Consider the following 20,886-nt stretch of genomic DNA (forward strand, 5'->3'; position numbering starts at 1 on the left):
ATATTTCACTTTCTCTGGTCATAGGAGTAACAACATGAATTGGTGCATGAGGCAGAAATAATGCAGTGTGAATTGAGTTTTTCCATCAGCTGAGGGAGGGAGAGTGGAGGGATGGTATTGTTGAGTTGAATGAGAGGCAGCCTCAGACTGAATATCAGATGCTGGCCATCAGTCCAGTAAAAACACATATATATATTATACTCACTCAGCTGTGCCTCAAAAGTAATCCAACAAATGATCCTGTACCAGTGTGATCATATACCATTTAAAAATATATATCATTTCAAAATTGGCAGGGCAATTCAAGCATAGCCAATATGCAGTGATCATGTATTGGGCCTATAGCCTACAGCACAAACCACATTGCTACAGCACAGTTTTAATTGGTTAATGTTGCATGGGCTTAAGTTTTTTAAGTCTGTCACTTTCTGACCTTAGTTCCTTTGTTATGTCTTTGTTTTAGTTTGGTCAGGGCGTGAGTTGGGGTGGGTAGTCTATGTTATTTTTTTCTATGTTGTGTTTATGCATTTGGCCTGGTATGGTTCTCAATCAGAGGCAGGTGTCGTTTGTTGTCTCTGATTGAGAATCATACCTAGGTAGCCTTTTGCCACCTGTGTTTTTTGGGTGATTATTTTCTGTCTAGTGTTTTCTACACATTTCAGGACTGTTTCGGTTTTCATTTATTTCACGTTGTTATTTTGTATTTTGTTGTTCAGTTAATAAACATCATGAACACATACCACGCTGCGCATTGTTCCGACATTTCATACTCCTCGTCAGAGGAGGACGAAGAATTCCGTTACAGAATCACCCACCAACCAAGGACCCAGCAGCGTGGTATCGGGCAGCAGCGATCTACGGACTCCTGGACATGGGAGGAGATTTTGGACGGAAAGGGACCCTGGGCACAGGCTGGGGAATATCGCCGCCCCAAGGCAGAGCTGGAGGCAGCGAATGCTGAGCGGGTGAATTTTGTGGAGGTAGCACGGCAGCGCGACAGGCACGAGAGGCAGCCGGGGGCACACGGGGAGTGGAGCAGAGTCAGGTAGGAGACCTGAGCCCACTCCTCGTGCTTACCGAAAGAAGCGCAGTACTGGTCAGGCACCGTGTTATGCGGTCAAGCGCACGGTGCCGCCAGTACGAGCCCACAGCCCGGTGGGCAATAGGCCAGCCCCCCACAAGTGCCATGCGAGAGTGGGCATCCAGCCAGGGCGTGTTGTGCCAGCCCAGCGTGTTTGGTCTCCAGTACGCCGTTTCGGCCCAGGTTATCCTGCGCCGGCGCTGCGTGCTGTGTCTCCAGGGCGCTGGGAGGGTGCAGTGCGTCCTATGCCTGCGCACCGCCCGTGCCAGGCGAATGTGGGTATTAAGCCTAAGGGAGAGGTGCGAGTGGTATGCACCAGATCTCCAGTGCTCACCCACAGCCCAGTTCAACCTGTGCCTGCACTCTGGAGGGTCCGGGCTAAAGGGTTCATCCAGCCTGGAGAAGTGGTGCCAAGCCTGCGCACCAGGGCTCCAGTGCTCCCCCACAGCCCGGTCCATCCGGTGCCTCCTCCACACACCAGGCCTCCTGTAGATCTCCCCAACCTGGTGGGTCCTGTGGCAGCCCCACACACGAGGCTGTCTCTCCTCCTCCCTCCAGGTCCGCCCGTCTGTCGTGAGCTGCTGAGCCGCCCTTCTGTCCTGAGCTGCCAGAGCCGCCTGTCAGTCAGGAGCTGCCAGAGCCGCCCGTCAGTCAGGAGCTGCCAGAGCCGGCTGTCAGCCAGAAACTGCCAGAGCTGTCCGTCAACCAGGAGCTGCCGGAATCGCCCGTCACTCCGGTGCTGCCGGAATCTTCTGTCCATTCAGGACCCTCCCCAGTCCGAGGTCGGCGGCGAGGGTCGCCGCTCGAAAGAGGCCACGGAGGCGGTTGAGGAGGCGGACAAAGGTGGAGTGGGGTCCACATCCCGTGCCAGAGCCGCCACCGCGGACAGACACCCACTCAGACACCCACTCCTGGCGGGCTGTATCACCGCCTGGTACGGCAACTGCTCCGCCCTCAACCGTAAGGCTCTCCAGAGGGTAGTGAGGTCTGCACAACGCATCACCGGGGCAAACTACCTGCCCTCCAGGACACCTACACCACCCGATGTTACAGGAAGGCCATAAAGATCATCAAGGACATCAACCACCCGAGCCACTGCCTGTTCACCACGCTATCATCCAGAAGGCGAGGTCAGTTCAGGTGCATCAAAGCTGGGACCAAGAGACTGAAAAACAGCTTCTATCTCAAGGCCATCAGACTGTTAAACAGCCACCACTAACATTGAGTGGCTGCTGCCAACACACTGACACTGACTCAACTCCAGCCACTTTAATAATGGGAATTGATGGGAAATGATGTAAATATATCACTAGCCACTTTAAACAATGCTACCTTATATAATGTTACTTACCCTACATTATTCATCTCATATGCATATGTATATACTGTACTCTATATCATCTACTGCATCCTTATGTAATACATGTATCACTAGCCACTTTAACTATGCCACTTTGTTTACATACTCATCTCATGTATATATGTATATGTATATACTGTACTCTATATCAGCTACTGTATCTTGCCTATGCTGCTCTGTACCATCACTCATTCATATATCCTTATGTACATATTCTTTATCCCCTTACACTGTGTATAAGACAGTAGTTTTGGAATTGTTAGTTAGATTACTTGTTGGTTATTACTGCATTGTCGGAACTAGAAGCACAAGCATTTTGCTACACTCGCATTAACATCTGCTAACCATGTGTATGTGACAAATAAAATTTGATTTGATTTGATTTGATTTCAGACCCTCCCCTATAGGTTCAGGTTTTGCGCCGGAGTCCGCACCTTTGGGGGAGGGGGGTACTGTCACATTCTGACCTTAGTTTCTTTGTTATGTCTTTGTTTTAGTATGGTCAGGGCGTGAGTTGGGTGGGTTGTCTGTGTTCCGTTTTCTATGTTGTGTTTTGTGTTTGGCCTGGTATGGTTCTCAATCAGAGGCAGGTGTCGTTAGTTGTCTCTAATTGAGAATCATACTTAGGTAGCCTTTTCCCACTTGTGTTTCGTGGGTGTTTATTTTCCGTGTTAGTGTTTGTTTCCACACGGAACTGTTTGGTTTCATGTTGTCGTTTATTGTTTTGTTCAGTGTTCTTATTAAAAACCAAGATGAAAACTTACGACGCGGTGTATTGGTCCGATCCTTGCTACTCCTCAGAAGAGGAAGAGGAAAGCCGTTCCACAAATATTCTGCTTAAAAAGATCTTGCACCGCTACCCTCCTCATTCCTCATTCTTAGAGGAGGTCAGAGAAAGATACAGTGGAACCCGAATTTATCCTCTGGGTGCATGGAAAAAATATCCTGCTGCATGAAGGCTACCCCTACAGAGACAGGAACGACAGACAGCAAATAAGTCCTTTTGGAAGTGCACCGAATATCACACTTTTGAAATGCCGACCTTGCATAACCCTGAATGATGAGGTTACAGTATCTGGATACCTGGTTCTTTCAGCGATACCTGGTTCTTTCAGGCAACATGGGTTGGGGAGAATATCGGACTCATTGGAAGAAAGCCAATGTTTCCCATATGTATGGCTTGTTAACATAATAATGGCTTTATTATTATTTTTCTTACTATTGATGGCATCATGCCCAAAGCCAATAAAATTGTTGCTAATATGCTTCTACCTATTTATTTATTTTCTGAATTTTGGTGCTGCTACGATGCTGTCCTGCAAGACTTGGCAAAGACCAACCACGGAGAGGAGAGCTGGCATTGAACTTTTTGGTTGAATCTTGGCGCTACCCACCACACCGTTTGGAAGTTCATCGAGGCATTGCAGCGACAGCAGCAAGGAGGTGAAATGAGAAGGGAGCAGCAACTTGCTGGCATTCCACCGCCACGGCAAAGACCCTGCTACCACAAGCAACAGAAGGATCTGAAGTCGCTGGTTGAGAAGTAGCCAACACCACGACTCTGATGGAGTCTTACCCGAAGAGCGTTGCCTACACTTTCAAGTAGCAGTTGTGAATACTCCAAAATCCATCTGAGAGAAATGAGCACCTAGTCTACTTGGACACTTCTTCAAGTGCAACCCTTTCAATGACTCCAAAATCCTTATGAGACCAGAACACTAAGCACACTCTTGGATGATTTGTTTGTTTTTATGGCGCTTCATTGTCATGTAGCCTACTAATATTTTAGGCCTACTTATTTTTGCCCCATCATTTTTGTATTTTGCTAAGCTTTTTGTTGATAAATAAATGTTTTATAGTAAATAGTTGGTGTTAGTGGATGGTGTACAAACGAGAGAAAACCAAAAGCCATGATTTAAAATGAAAATAGATTGTAGGAACTAGATATAGGATTAGATATAGTATAGGCTGTTTTTAGGCTTCAGCCTTTAATATAACCATATGAATGAATTGATATCCACTCAGTGGTCAGTTTTTTAGGTACATCCATCTAGTACCGGGTCAGACCCACCTTTGCCTCCGGAACAGACTGAATTCTTTGGGGAATTGAACCGTTGCTCAATTGGTATCAAGGGACCTAACGTGTGCCAGGAAAACATTCCCCATACCTTTACACCAACGCCACCAGCCAGTACCCTTGACACCACGTGACTCACTGTCTGTAGGATGGTGCACCTAACAAACAATATTCTACCCATATGAACACATTTATTTTAGGCTATAACTGAACCAATTTCTGTAGGCAATATTGTCAATACAACAGGGATCATCAACTAGATTCAGCTGCAGGCAGATTTTTTTCTTGAGCGGATGGTTTGGGGGCCGGAACATAATTACAAATCATTTGTAGATTGCAAATTGACCGCAAGATGCCCAAACAAATATGTTTGACTAAAACATTTCAAACCTTACATTTGAATATGATGTGTCTCTTTATTACGCATGGGAATACTTAGGAAAATATTTCTTAAATTAAAATCTCTTGGAGCTGATTTCCTGGTGTTTTTATAGTCTTTGATGTCAACAATGAAAATGCATTAAAAAAAATTGGGGGCCAAATTTGACCTATGGACCACCAGTTGGGGAACCCTGCTGTACAATATTCTGCCCATATGAACAAATACAATAGCCATACATGATTTAATGAAAAGCAGTAAACATACTATTTAATAACAGACTCATGAACAGAATCAGGCATTAGTTAACATACACAACATTGTTTCACATTCTTTAATAACAGACTCAAACACAATCACACAACAGGCTAGAGTGCAGGCTGTACAGCGCACTTCACAGCTTCCCCGGTGCTTCACAGCTTCCCCGGTGCTTCACAGCTTCCCCGGTGTTTCACAGCTTCCCCGATGCTTCACAGCTTCCCCGATGCTTCACATCCTCCCCAGGAAACTCGTAGTCTCAAGTGGACAAAAGAGTAGTGTTCGTGGTAGAATAGTATGTGTTGCTGCAGTGCTTCGTATTAATAGAATACTTACTGGGAGTGCAACACCTCCCTCTTCCTCTCTCTCACTCATCCTCTTGCTGTTGCTGTTTGGTTGATTCGGGATAAACGATTTGACATCATTCCTGTTTCTCCATGGGCTGGGGGACATAAAGATATCATGAAGGAAAGGCATAGGTACATTGTGTCAACACAAGTGTCTTATCATTTCCCAAAAGATTTGACACATTTTGTATTATTGATCATTCATAGAGAATACAGAGGTTCTCTCATTTTGCTGGTTGACCCTGGTATTTAGGATTTGCTCAGGTGTTTTTTTTTCCTCTAGAAAAGCCAGGTCTAGAAGCCTCCCTCGGTTCATTTTACTTTCATACTGTACTGTATAGATTACAAATAAGGAATCTGTGTTTATCTGTGTTGAGAGGAGGTGGAGCTGTATGCATTCACATATAGAATAATCATTCACATACAGTGGGATCATTCACATACAGTAGGATCACTCATATACAGTAGGATAATTCACATACAGTAGGATCTCATTTTGTGCCTAAACCCATCTATATTGAACTGTTATTTTCTGTAAAACTGGGATATTGACTTTTTATTCTCACTTCTCCTTCGTCTAATTTTTTATTAGGCTGTTTTTATATAATAATTTATACATTTACCTTTACCACAGACTCATACTTTACTGAAAGGATAAATTAAAATCAGATTAGACATGACCTTGTTTCCTCTAAATTAACTTTATTGAAAAGTGTGTATGTGTTTTGTGTAGTAGGGGTGTCTAACTCCCCTGCTGATATCATTATTTAGGGGAGGCGTTCTCTCATTCTGTTAACTACTGGGCGACATACACACACAAACACTGGCAATTATTACGCTTTGGCCCTGGCTCGTCCATTGTAATTAGGCAATGTGTCTCAAATAAAGAGGATATGAAGCCAAGGTATGCTATACTGGGACTGTGGAGAGTTAGAGCTAGAGTACCCTCTTGTGCTTGGACCAGCCTGGCCTCCCGCTCCCTCCCTCTCGCTCCTCCTGAATTGGTTTTATTTGAAAGGCCTGTGCTTATTCCATCCAAACACACAGACCCAATAATTCTATGCAAATCAGTTCCTAGTTAGACTGTGAACCAATTTGATATATCCACCGCACCGTTTTCACTTAGTAAAGTTTGAAGTTGTGCTTTTTTTAAACCAATGTGTCAGTCAGGAAGTTTGGGAGACAGAAACAGTGTGGCTGCTGTTTTAATGGAAGACAGCTGCATCTGTTCTCACTGGAGGGTCCTGTGACTAGATTACAGAGGAACACAGAAATCTTCTCTGTGCCTAATTATACACACTGAGGAAAACACAGACATTTGTTGTCCTGTGAAAAGTCGACTTGGATAGCATTGCCCACAGTAACGTGATCATACAATCACATTACTAGCGTAATCGTTTTAGAAATGCGGTCTCATTGCAGGATGAATGACAGAAGATCCTCTCATCTCACATAAAGGTTTTAAACCAAACATACAATAAAAAGGATTAGCTCGTCTCTGGGTTGAACAACTGCTAGCTTAAATATAACATTCTGTTCACAGCCAAAGACAGCGTAATGGAGAGTGTTAAGTCATTAAAAACACTGTTTCTTAATAAGCTTGGAAATATGAAATAAAGCAGATGATTTGGTTAGAATAATTGTTTTTGACAGAGATGAGACGGTGGATAGAGAGAGAGAAATAGAGAGAGAAAGACGATAGAGGGAGAGAGAGCGAAGGAAATAGAGAGAGAGGTAGGGAAGAAGAGGAAAGAGAGTAAGATTGTGATGTGGGGAGAGAGAGAAATAGAAAAGGGAGGGTGTAAATCAGGGTTATGAATGCACACTGCTACCCGGATCCAATAACCCCTTATTTGAATGAGAATGAAAAGCGACTGAGGTGCCATATTGAATTTCCTGTTGCAATTACGTGACCACTTGGCCCTGAAGGCTATTAGTAATCCAAGGGAGACTCCGCCCTGCCCAGGGCAAGCTGGGAAGATTGCCATACTATTGTCATAGTGAGAGATTAGGGTTGGGAGATCAGATTTGATATTTTTATGCATTAAGGGAACCTAGCAGCAGGCTAGAATGTGTTGAGAATGTGAGTGAGACTGGTTATTGTCAGAGGAAATTGATTTGGATAGGACCAGATAGATTAGACTAGTATTTTTATACTTCCAGGAATGGATAGAAATGTCTGGAAAATTCATAAAACATTCCTGTGTATTTCAAGAGGGCATTTACAGTGTCCACAGTTGTTGAGGCTAGTAGTTAATTTACAATCGGTAGAAACTATGAGAATAGAAAGGTTCAGAGCTTTTGTGAAGCATCACAGCACCGTTAAAAAAATATATGGCAAATAGAAATCAAACTGGATGAACATTAGAAATAGATCAAATCAAATTTGTATTAGTCACATGCGCTGAATACAACAACAGTGAAATGCTTACTTACGAGCCACAACTAACAATGCAGTTAATTTTGTTTTTCTTTTAGATATATGTATATTTTATAAATAAAAAATACAAATAAGAGTAAGAAATAAGTGTAACAAGTAATTAAAGAGCAGCAGTAAAATAACAATAGTGAGAATATATACAGGGGCGTACCGGTACAGAGTCAATGTGCGGGGGCACCAGTTAGTCGAGGTCATATGTACATGTAGGTAGAGTTATTAAAGTGACTTTGCATAGATGATAACAACAGAGAGTAGCAACGGTGTAAATAGTCTGGGGAGCCACTTGATTAGATGTTCAGGAGTCTTATGGCTTGTGGGTAGAAGCTGTTTAGAAGCCTCTTGGACCTAGACTTGGTGCTCCTGTACCGCTTGCCATGAGGTAGCAGAGAGAACAGTCTATGACAAGGGTGGCTACCCTCTGTAGTGCCTTGCAGTCAGAGGCCGGGCAGTTGCCATACCAGGCAGTGATGCAACCAGTCAAGATGCTCTCGATGGTGCAGCTATCGAACCTTTTAAGGATCTGAGGACCCATGCCAAATCTTTTCAATCTCCAGAGGTTTTGTCGTACCCTCTTCACGACTGTCTTGGTGTGCTTGGACCATGTTAGTTTGTTGGTGATGTGGACACCAAGGAACTTGAAGCTTTCAACCTGCTCCACTACAGCCCTGTCAATGAGAATTGTGGCATGCCTGGTCCTCTTTTTCCTGTAGTCCACAAGTATCTCCTTTGTCTTGATCACATTGAGGGAGATGTTGTTGTCCTGGCCCCACACGGACAGGCCTCTGACCTCCTCCCTATAGGCTGTCTCGTCGTTGTCGGTGATCAGGCCTACAACTGTTGTGTCATCTGCAAACTTAATAATGGTGTTGGAGTCTTGCCTTGCCGTGCAGTCATGAGTGAACAGGGAGTACAGAAGGGGGCTGAGCACACAACCCTGAGGGGCCCCCGTGTTGAGGATCAGCGTGGCGGATGTGTTGTTACCTACCCTTACCACCTGGGGGCGGCCCGCCAGGAAGTCCAGGATCCAGTTGCAGAGGGAGGTGTTGAACCCTGAGCTGTAGTCAATGAATAGAATTCTCACATAGGTGTTCCTTTTGTCCAGGTGGGAAAGGGCAGTATGGAGTGCAATAGAGATTGGATCATCTGTGGATCTGTTAGGGCAGTATACAAATTGGAGTGGGTCTAGGGTTGCTGGGATAATGGTGTTGATGTAAGCCATGACCAGCCTTTCAAAGCACTTCATGGCTACAGACATGAGTGCTACGGGTTGGTAGTCATTTAAGCAGGTTACCTTAGTGTTCCCGGGCACAGGGACTATGGTGGTCTGCTTGAAACATGTTGGTATTACAGACTCGGTCAGGGAGAGGTTGAAAATGTCAGTGAAGACTCTTGCCAGTTGGTCAGCGCATGCTTGCAACACACGTCCTGGTAATGCATCTGGCCCTGCAGCCTTGTGAATGTTGACTTTTTTAAGTTCTTACTCACATTGGCTGCAGAGAACATGATCACACAGTCTTCCAGAACAGCTGATGCTCTCATGCATGTTTCAGTGTCATTTGCCTCGAAGCAAGCATAGAAGTAATTTAGCTCGTCTGGTAGGCTCGTGTCACTGGGCAGCTCTCGGCTGTGCTTCCCTTGGAGAGGTTGAGGGTAGAAGAAGGACAGGACTAAAAACAAACATAATAACCCCTTCTTAACTATTGTAAAATAGATTGTGTCCGTAAAAGGTCTATAGTGTGTATAAGCCAGAAGTAAAAGCCTAAGTGTTGTTGTTCGTTAATTTACTCCAATTAGGGAGGTGTGATGGGGTTAGCGGAAAATAATAAAGGAAATATATTTTTAAAGGTATATGTATGTATTTATGTGTGTGTGTGTGTGTATGTACAGTACCAGTTAAAAGTTTGGACACACCTACTCAATCAAGTGTTTGTCTTTATTTTTAATATATTCTACATTAGAGAATAATAGTGAAGTCATCAAAAGTATGAAATAACACATATGAAATCATGTAGTAACCAAAAAGGTGTTTAACAAATCAAAATATATTTTATATTTAAGATTCTTCAAAGTAGCCACCCTTTGCCTTGATGACAGCTTTGCACACTCTTGGCATTCTCTCATCCAGCTTCATGAGGAATGCTTTTCCAACAATCTTGAAGGAGTTCCCACATATGCTGAGCACTTGTTGGAAGCTTTTCCTTCACTCTGCGGTCCAACTCATCCCAAAACATCTCAATTGGTTTGAGGTCGGGTGATTGTGGAGGCCAGGTCATCTGATGTAGCGCCATCATTTGTTTTCAACAGGACAATGACCCCAAACACACCTCCAGGCTGTGTAAGGGCAATGTGACCCTTATAAGGAGAGTGTCCTTATAAGGGTCAAATTGCCCTTATACAGCCTGGAGGTGTGTTTGGGGTCATTGTCCTGTTGAAACCAAATGATAGTCCCACTAAGCGCAAATGGAAAAGCATTCCAGGTGAAGGTGGTTGAGAGAATGCCAAGAGTGTGCAAAGCTGTCATCAAGGCAAAGGGTGGCTACTTTGAAGAATCTAATATATAAAATCACATTTTCACTTGTTTAACACTTTTTTGGTTTATACATGATTCCATATGTGTTATTTCATTGTTTTGCTGTCTTCACTATTATTCTACAATGTAAAAAATAAAGAAAAACCTTTGAATGAGTAGGTGTGTCCAAACTTTTGACTAGTACTGTACACATTTACAAAAAATAAATATGATTGGAAATGATAAATACAATTATATTGATGGAAGCTACAATCTATCTGCAATATTAAATCTACCCCATAAAAAAAATATCAGTAGCAATTACACTAACCACCCTTCAGTATGTACAAATAGATCATCCTGGAGGCAGAAGGATCAACATTTATTTTCTCCCATCATTATGTATTTAGTACACTGTCCCAGGTAAAACATGTATACTGTTAAATAGACAATGACATTTCTGCTTAAGTGCATCAAGACGTACGGCCATTCTGAAGTATATACTGTAGGGAATGCTGTTGAGATGGGTGTGTGTTTGTGTGTGTACCCTCAGTTGCCCTCAAACTAAGGTCAACTCTCCCTCTCCTCTCTCTCCCCATCCTCACCCATTACCTCTCTTCCATCCATCCCTTCATCCTCTCCTTCATGTCTTCCTGTCTTCTCTACTGTAGCCAAGTTGTCAATGCTGGAGAGTAGCAACTGCATCTGTAGGACACCATGCAACATGACACGCTACAACAAGGAGCTGTCCATGGTCAAGATCCCCAGTAAGACCTCAGCACGCTACCTGGAAAAGAAGTTCAACCGCTCTGAGAAATACATCACGTAAGTACCTGCCCTATAGGAGGCTCCAGAGGGACAGATGAATGCATTAGAAGGAAAAATGTAACATACATCAGCCTACAGTATCACATGTATTATATGTAGTCATAGTAAGGAGGTTGTGGGTGGAAAGTGAAGATATTACACTGAGATGTCTTTTTATTTATTTATTTATTTATTTTTATTTTACCTTTATTTAACCAGGTAGGCAAGTTGAGAACAAGTTCTCATTTACAATTGCGACCTGGCAGTCTTTGACGCTCAGACTCATGGGAAAGAGAACTGGAAGCCTGGTATTGAAGAGATCCGTCATGTTATCATATAATGGGATTTTGATGATAATAACAATAGGCATTCTCTAGTGGATGCAGTCATCAGTTGAGATGCTACTCTACTAATGACATTGTATGGGACATGTGGTTCAGTGTGGAAGAATAAGTACCCTTACTTATGGCTATTGCGATAGCAGGTATAGTATGCCCTGTATGTCTATTTCCCCGTTGACAGAAAGATTAACACACTTTGAAAAGACTAATGGTTAAGAAAATGTTCAAAAATACAATTAAAAAACGGATGTGTTTAGACTGATGACCTGAAGAATGACTGATGACTTACTAGTTCATTGATTGATAGTTAAATAGGATGACAATATCAAGATAAATGTGTTGTCTTCTCTTTAACATGATTGAAGTGTTATCTGATCTTATCGATGTCTCTCTTTCAGGGATAACATCCTAGTCCTGGATGTGTTCTTTGAGGCCTTGAACTATGAGACCATTGAGCAGAAGAAAGCCTACGAAGTGGCAGGCTTATTGGGTATAGTCAACTCTCTAGCTATTATCTACCTATCTTCTTCCCCTCTCTCACGCGCACGCTCTGGCTCTCGCTCTGGCTCTCCATCTCCTCTCTCGCTCTCCATCTCCTTTCTCGCTCTCCATCTCCTCTCTCTCTCCATCTCCTCTCTCTCTCTCATCTCCACTCTCTCTCTCCATCTCCTTTCTCTCTCTCCATCTCCTCTCTCTCTCCATCTCCTTTCTCTCTCTCCATCTCCTCTCTCTCTCCATCTCCTCTCTCTCTCATCTCCTCTCTCTCTCCATCTCCTTTCTCTCTCTCCATCTCCTCTCTCTCTCCATCTCCTCTCTCTCTCTCCATCTCCTCTCTCTCTCCATCTCCTCTCTCTCTCCATCTCCTTTCTCTCTCCATCTCTCCATCTCCATCTCTCTCTCTCTCCATCTCCTCTCTCTCTCCATCTCCTTTCTCTCTCTCCATCTCCTCTCTCTCTCCATCTCCTCTCTCTCTCCATCTCCTTTCTCTCTCTCCATCTCCTCTCTCTCTCTCCATCTCCTCTCTCTCTCCATCTCCTCTCTCTCTCCATCTCCTTTCTCTCTCTCCATCTCCTCTCTCTCTCCATCTCCTCTCTCTCTCTCCATCTCCATCCATCTCCTCTCTCTCTCCATCTCCTTTCTCTCTCTCCATCTCCTCTCTCTCTCCATCTCCTCTCTCTCTCTCCATCTCCTCTCTCTCTCCATCTCCTCTCTCTCTCCATCTCCTTTCTCTCTCTCCATCTCCTCTCTCTCTCCATCTCCTCTCTCTCTCTCCATCTCCTCTCTCTCTCCATCTCCTCTCTCTCTCCATCTCCTCTCTCTCTCCATCTCCTCTCTCTCTCCATCTCCTCTCTCTCTCCATCTCCTCTCTCTCTCCATCTCCTCTCTCTCTCCATCTCCTCTCTCTCTCCATCTCCTTTCTCTCTCTCCATCTCCTCTCTCTCTCTCTCTCCATCTCCTCTCTCTCTCTCTCTCCATCTCCTCTCTCTCTCCATCTCCTTTCTCTCTCCATCTCCTCTCTCTCTCCATCTCCTTTCTCTCTCTCCATCTCTCTCTCTCTCCATCTCCTTCCTCTCTCTCCATCTCCTCTCTCTCTCCTCTCTCTCTCTTCTCTCTAAAATTCAAATTAAGATACATTTAATGAAATAAAAAAGAAGATCATAAAAAGAAAAAGAAAGAATGGCTAATAAATAAAGAACAACATGTACATGGATGATGGTTATACACTATATATTACTATATAGTGTATATATTACTGTCAGTTATATTCAATGTAAATACTTCAGGGAATTAATGGTTATGGGAAGTCAGGCTATGGCAATCATCCTCAGGCTATGGCAATCATCCTCAGGCTATGGCAATCATCCTCAGGCTATGGCAATCATATACATACTGTATCTGTCAGTAATATTTGCGGTTTCTCCCTCCCCCAGAATAATGTCATTAGTAAATGCACAGAAGTTGGGAATTGATTGAGATATTTTCTTGAAAAATATTAGCTTATTTGGGAGTATTTCTCAGGAAAAAGTGCATCTCTGTCTCTACCTCCCCTGTAATGCAGTGACCACATAGACACTCTCCTTTGGGTAGCCATGTCTTTTTGTGTCTCCCTTTTTCTATAGCCAGTTGGTGTTCCCTGAGCCTGTATTTGGTCAGGATATGTATCTGTTTTGTATCTCTGACAGAGTAGAGATATTCTGCATTTTTGTATTCTGTTTTGAGGGCCAAATAGCAATTTGGTTTTTCCTGTATTTTTGTTTCATTTTCCCAATTTGTCAAATAGGAGGTTTTCATTTCTGTAACAATGTGATTGAATTCCCTGTGTGTTTGGATAATATAGTTGTTTAGTGTTTTCAATAGCTGGCATAGGGTATTCTTTTCAGGGTTCAGCTCTTGGGTTTCCAGTGCTTGCTAGCTCTCTCTCGCGCGCATGCTCTCTCTCTAACTGTGTATTGTTGATCTTCCAGGTGATATAGGTGGTCAGATGGGTCTGTTCATCGGGGCCAGTATCCTTACCATCCTGGAGCTATTTGACTACGCCTATGAGGTCAGACATAGAACACACACCATGTAGAAACTTCCAAAGACACACGCATTATCAAACACTCTCACAGACAGTTATGTTTGGCGGAAGAAATAAGAACTAAAAAATGAATAACAATTCATATCAGAGACACCTGTCTAATAGGTTACACACACATTTCTCCACAGACTCAAGGCCAATCACACACACACACATATTCACATTCACATTTCAATTGTTGAGACGAAAGAGCCTTGCCATATATCTGTCTGGGCTGAGTGATTGAGGTGCGTGATCAGTCTTTTCATTAAGTCAGCTCAGCCGTTGTCTCTCTCTCCTACTGCTTTGGTCTGCTTGGAGCTCTGCCAAGGACAAACCAGTCATTCTGTGCCCTCTGGGCTTTAGAAGTACACATGAAAAGTCCTTTTTCTCAAACCTTTCTCATGTTTTAATGGGGAGCCTGTGCGGGGTGTTTTGTCAGACAGAGAGTGCTGCTGCTCTGGCTGTGGTTTTAAAGACCGCCACTAAAATAACAGCCACGGTGATGTTTGGCCTTGAGTCAAGATATTATTACATATGCTGATGCGTAGTCACTTTACCATGCCTTCATGTACATATCTACCTCAAATACCTGGTACCCCTGCACAGCGATCCGGTTCTGGTACTCCATGTACATAGCTCCATTCTTGTGTATTTTATTCCTCTTATATTACTAGTTTTCTTTTTATTATTATTCTTTAACTCTGCATCGTTGGGAAGAGCTCGTAAGCAAGCATTTCATGGTAAAGTCCACACCTGCTGTATTATTTATGGTGACAATTATAACTGTTCAAATTCACCTTAAACTAAATTGGTCATAAGTTACCACAGCATGTAAAATGCACACTTCATGAATCATTTTGTGATACTGTGTATGTCCTGATGACCCTGATGATGTGTGTTACATATATATGTTGTCAGGTGGTGAAGGACAAGTTGCTGGACCTACTGAGCCGAGACGACGAGGAGGAGAGCCACGGAGAGGACGTGGTAAGGTCATGAGGTTAATCAGATTACAAACTGGACTGTCACACTGTTTGGAAAATGTTTTATATTGTATTTATGGCTTAGCATCCAGCCAAACCTCAATATGATTTATGTTATTCTGTGCCAGACAGCTATCCCAGTGTAATTCTCAGTTATTGACAAGAAAGGAGATGAGATCTCTCCTACTAAATCTTGTCAAAATGTCACTCAGTGAATTTTAATTAACCAGGTAAGTTGAATGAGAACACATTCTTACATACAGCAACGACCTGGGGAATAGTTAGGGGAGAGGATGGATGATTAGGTGTCCATGGTGGCATGAGGGCCAGTTTGGGTATGTAGCTAGGACACCAGGGTTAACACCCCTACTCTTACGATAAGTGCCATAAGATTGTTAGTGACCACAGAGTCAGGACACCCTTTTAACATCACATCTTAAAGATGGCACTCTGCACAGGGTAATATCCCCAATCACTGCCCTGGGACATTGGGATCTTTTTTCAGACCAGAGGAAAGAGTGCCTCCTATTGGCCCTCCAATGCCACTTCCAGCAGCATCTGGTCTCCCATCCATGACAAACCCTGCTTAGCTTCAGTGGCAAGCCAGCAGTGGGGTGCAGTGTAGACGTGGCATGTGTATAAGTGTACTACACGCATATGTGTGTGTCACCCTACCTCAGAGTTCCTGTGACCCGATGGCTAACCACTCGGAGGCCATCAGCCACACGGTGAGTGTCCCCTACAGACCACCCTGGGCACGCTGGAGGAGATCGCCTGCTGAGCCCCCAGCCCAGCTCCACACACACACCAGGCAAGGCCACTGTGAGCCACTACCACACGGGGAGCCAGTGAGCAGCAGCCTCTTCCACAGGCTACCAGGACAGAATGATAGTGACTTTGGTGGGGAGGATGGGTGGCTGGTCAGAGGAAAGGGTGGCTGGGTTGGGCTAGACTGGGCTGGACTGGGCCTCCCCTCCACACTGTCACTGCAGCACTAATGGGGATTAAGGAGCTGTCACCTGGACTTACTGGTGCTCTCTGTTACTGGAACTGTTACTGTACTGCTGGAGGAGGACAGCCACCTCCCCTCCTCCTCACGTGCTCATCTACCTGACTCATAGGTCTTCTCCAGTTCACAGACAGACAGACAGACTGCACTGTAAACCGGGAAGGGACTCATCTCTGTCCTAGACATGTGTATTCACTAGTCACCCATCGGTCAGTACTGCCAGACATTGTACCATAACAGTTGCTGTGAACTGTCCAAGTTGCATGCGCTGCTTCCTCTCGGAGACGGTTTCTCTCTTTGGTGATGCTGATTGGCTGACGCTGGACTGCAGTGTTGCTTTACTGTACATTTGCCCTGTCTCTCTTTCTCTCTCTCTCTCTCTCTCTCTGTCATTCTCTCTCTGTCTCTCTCTGTCTCTCTCCGGGGCCTATGTGATGAGGCCAGCTATAGAAATAGAATGTATAGATTGAACATGGTTCACTATAACATATTTCATATGACACATCCATCTAAGGCAGTTTCATTTTGTTGATGCATTGTTTTCTTAGGCGGCAAGTTGTATATCTACGGGAAGGGCTGTTGGGACTGTATTTGCATTCATATTGGGAAAACATGAGCATTCTAAAGAATCAATTCCAAAATGACTGTTTTGCATTTGGTTATTTATTTTGTTGTCCGTTCTATCGATTCCACTCCTATCAATTTACCACAAGGTGAGTTTCCCCCGAGGGAAGGCAAGGTACTGAGCTGCTTCTTAACAACATATTAAACAGGTGCCATATTCCTATGTGTAAACTCATGTAAATGATTAAACGCTTGCCTCTTGGCGGCAGCGCCTCAGTGGGGTAAAAGCACTCATTGATGACTGAGGCTGAGCCAAAACCAGAGAGGTGGAGTATGACATTGTTTACCTGGCAGAATACAAGAGTACAAATGTCGCTCATAAATGAACATGCTGGGGGGGTTTATTTTCATTTCAGCTGCATGATGTGGGTGTGTTGTCTGGTGAGAACTGACGGACTCCCAACTCATCATATTTTACATAATGGACTTGGCCCTTACATAGAGATAGCCCAGCTAGAAATTGAATTGAATTGAAAATTAAATTTCCATGATAATCACGGTTCTATTAATGGAAATAATGTTTGGACGATAATAATTGCACTGATGTAGATTCAGACGAGGGGAAATTATCTTCTGATTCATTTGAGGATACAGGGTGTGTTGTATTGTGGTGTTAATATTGGTGTTGTAGTACGAAAAACCAAAACGGTACGAGACAGTGTTCTGTCCTGTCTACAGTGGATATGTTATTAAAGAAGGACTTACATGAACCGACTTATGACTGGTTGACATTTTGATTTGACGCAAATACAAATTTGCTAACAGAGCAGGATGATAATTCAAATAGTCAAGCCCAACATGTAAAGCCTTTCGTTTGCAGAAACGGTAGCCTGCAGACTTTTCCGGGACTATTGTCCATCTCTGACTGAAAGACACAATCTTTGTCAAATTGGAGGCGATTTTAAGCCGATAGCCCCAACCAAACACATTTAATAACCAGTTAAAATCAAACTCACCAAACCATGGGTGGTGTGAAAACCACAGGAGGTGTTTTTCTGTTCTCAAAAAAAGTGACAAAGGACTATCCAAAACCATGACATGAAACGCTGACTGGTCTGAGTCCAACTCAAAAAGGATTTGGTTTGCACTTTATGTTTCGTTAACACCCCTCCCATCTAGTGCCATCACACTAAAAAGGGCCATATTGCATCACTATGATATGACGAGGACATCCATCCAGTGTAGCATATCAATTAGCCATGATTATTCAGACAGGCGGCAGGTAGCCTAGCAGTTAGCGTGTTGGGCCATTAACCGAAAGGTCGCTGGTTTGAATACCCAAGCCGACAAGGTGAAGAATCTGTCAATGTGCCCTTGAGTCAGGCAGCTAAACCTCATTTGCTCCAGGGGCGTCGTACTGCTATGACTGACCCTGTAAAACAACACATTTGACTGCATCTATCCGGTGTATGTGACAAAACTTCTACTATGTCATCGTTACAATGTACAGTACAGGTGGGAATGAACTCCAAGTGCTTTGTGAACTATGATTTCCTGTCTGTTGTTGACCTGCTGTGTGTAATCTAATCTCTCATGTATGGCTTATCATGTCTCCTTTAGCAGTGACCTCAGCCATCTCCAGGGGTGGACTTGCCATCTGGCATTTGCCCGAAATGCCAGATGGGCTAGTTCATTTTTAGCCTAGTGGGCCTGTCTAACAGAAAATTGTTACTTTGCTAAATTATCATTATCTGACCTTGAGGAAAAATATGGACCGGTGTGAGGACCTCAAGGGAAAAAATGGGCCGGTATATTGCAAATGCAAGAGCCAATTTCTGGTCCCAGTCCTCCCCTGCTTCTCACCTACTGTATAGATCTGTCCATGGAGAGAGGTGAACTACTATGGGACACATACTGAGTCTCAGTGAAAATGCCACTGGTTGTTTCTTCTCTTTTGGTTTCTATTGTTATTGCAGGACTGCTTTTTCATTTTGTGATGCAGCGTACAGTATGTGTTTTTAATGTGAAACGATTAAAAAAAAGTTTTTGCTGCGGGGTCCTGTCGTCTTTGCCTTCTTGTGTAGACGTATCACTCATTTCTTCATAGCTTTGTAAGAGGATCCATCGTGCAGACCACAAGCATAATACTCTGTCATACAGTGCTTGTGGTTTGTGGGGAGGGGTGGGAGCTTGGGAAAAGGCATCAGTGCCTACAGTGTGTTGTGGTGATAGAAATGTAAAGGGGAGATCCTATTTCACTCTGACATCTCTACTACACAGACTTAATGTGCACTGAAATGTCCTCATCTCAGCTCCCAGTGATAACAGCAGTCAGGACACCAGAGGACTCCTCCAAGCAGAGCAGTACTAGTAGACAGACTGAGGGAGAAAATTCACTTGAAAGCCATTTTGTGCTGCTGGTCAGGTTCTATTTTGCATCAGCACTCTCCAGGAACTCCTGCCAGCTATTTGCTCTGTCTGTATCAGGAGCTGTGTCTGTGTCTTCCCTCTGGGTGCCCTGTTGTTCCATTAATACAAGTCTTATAATATTAGAGTTCAACCCCAGGATCTACAAATCATATTATTTATGGATGACAACATCTTACACAACACAAATGTTATGCAGTTAATTTAGCACATGTTGCTGATACAGTGAATTGTGTGTGCACTTACTTGTAGAGTATTGCCAGAAAAAGCAATCTGCCAGCAGACAGTGACCTGAGAATATTTACACATTGATTAGGTTGATTGATGTGTAATTCAGGAACTTTGTTACCTGTATAGATTTTTTTTGTGTGGATGTTTTGTTCAAACCAGGGTTAAACAGAGAAAACCTGTGTGTGTTCATGACTTTGTGATGAAACAATATGACAACCATTTTTGCCCAGGAGGTACAGTATCAACACATGAGCCAGTGTCTAAGCTGCAGTGCCCTCTCAGAGACAGAGACAGGCCTGGGTTCATCCGGAGTTCACTGGGCATCTTTTCGGCTTTAGACAGACATTGCCGGAGGTCCTTCGGTGGAGACTGTTTTCATGCAAGGCAGGGTGGAATTGAGAGGCAATTTGCCACTGCTTAGAAACCTTGACACAGTGGCCTATAGATTTGTACAAAGTGAATGCATAGTGAGGCAGCAATTCTAGATCATCTTGAAAGACCTAATTAGGACTTAGATCATGAGACTGCTGTTGTTATCATTTTTGTTTACCATGGTGCTTGATATTTCTTCTGTTGCATAGAAATTGATTTGAAATAATCTGTTGGTAATGTTGAATATCAATATTTTGCAAGCAGCACATGAGAAAAAATGTTGAATCTATCACATGCAACACATCTATTCAGGCTCTATTCAGGCTCTGACAAACAGAAGGTGTGATGGGTCCACACTCAAAATGATGTCGCATAAAGAAAGCTTACTTCATTTTTTGATTTATTATTATTTTCACAGAGCGCGATAGTCCCCTTTTGATTATCTATTCAAGCTCTGCTCAGAGTTAGTATCTCTATCCATGTGGAAATGAATTATCAGTCAGCCGAGAAGCTGGAGGCAGAGGGTGGGGAGTTACAGAGGAGGGAGATAAGGTGAGTGGGGAAGATCGAAAGACATGGGGAGAAAAAGAAAAGTCAAGCTGAACAAAGCCACTAGTACAGGTCAGGCCATGCAGTTATCATAGTTTGCTAAATAAAAATAGGCAGGAGGAATATTTCAACATTACAAATTCAAAACTCTTGTGTTGTGCCAGTCAGTCCACAAACTGCCAGAGTGAGAAGCAATGACCCTGAGATACACCACCGTATTAGGTTTTCATATACACTACATGACCAAAAGTATGTGGGCACATGCTTGTCGAACATCTCATTCCAAAATCATGGGCATTAATATGGAGTTGGTCCCCCTTTGCTGCTCTAACAGCCTCCACTCTTCTGGAAAGGCTTTCCACTAGACGTTGGAACATTGCTGGAGGTTCTTGCTTCCATTCAGCCACGAGCATTAGTGAGGTTGTGCACTGATGTTGGACGATTAGGCCTGGCTCGCAGTCGGCGTTCCAATTCATCCCAAAGGTGTTCGATTGAGTTGAGGTCAGGGCTCTGTGCAGGCCAGTCAAGTTCTTCCACATCGATCTCGACAAACCATTTCTTTCTGGACCTTGCTTTGTGCATGGGGACA

At 43.7% G+C, this 20,886-nt stretch overlaps 1 protein-coding gene across 1 annotated transcript in view; it reads left to right on the top strand.

Annotated features, from left to right (window-relative positions):
* LOC112236353 (acid-sensing ion channel 2-like) overlaps positions 1-18,774 on the top strand; it is a 480,678-nt gene extending 461,904 nt beyond the window's left edge. The window contains 6 exon segments of the mRNA XM_042327837.1: positions 11,123-11,276; positions 11,998-12,089; positions 14,065-14,144; positions 15,081-15,149; positions 15,826-15,877; positions 15,880-18,774. Of these exon segments, the coding sequence (XP_042183771.1) occupies positions 11,123-11,276; positions 11,998-12,089; positions 14,065-14,144; positions 15,081-15,149; positions 15,826-15,877; positions 15,880-15,926 (494 nt within the window). The 3' untranslated portion in view covers positions 15,927-18,774.
* The last annotated feature ends 2,112 nt before the right edge of the window (positions 18,775-20,886 follow it).

Source organism: Oncorhynchus tshawytscha, linkage group LG09 (genome assembly GCF_018296145.1).
Source record: "Oncorhynchus tshawytscha isolate Ot180627B linkage group LG09, Otsh_v2.0, whole genome shotgun sequence".
NCBI classification, from domain to species: Eukaryota; Metazoa; Chordata; class Actinopteri; order Salmoniformes; family Salmonidae; genus Oncorhynchus; species Oncorhynchus tshawytscha.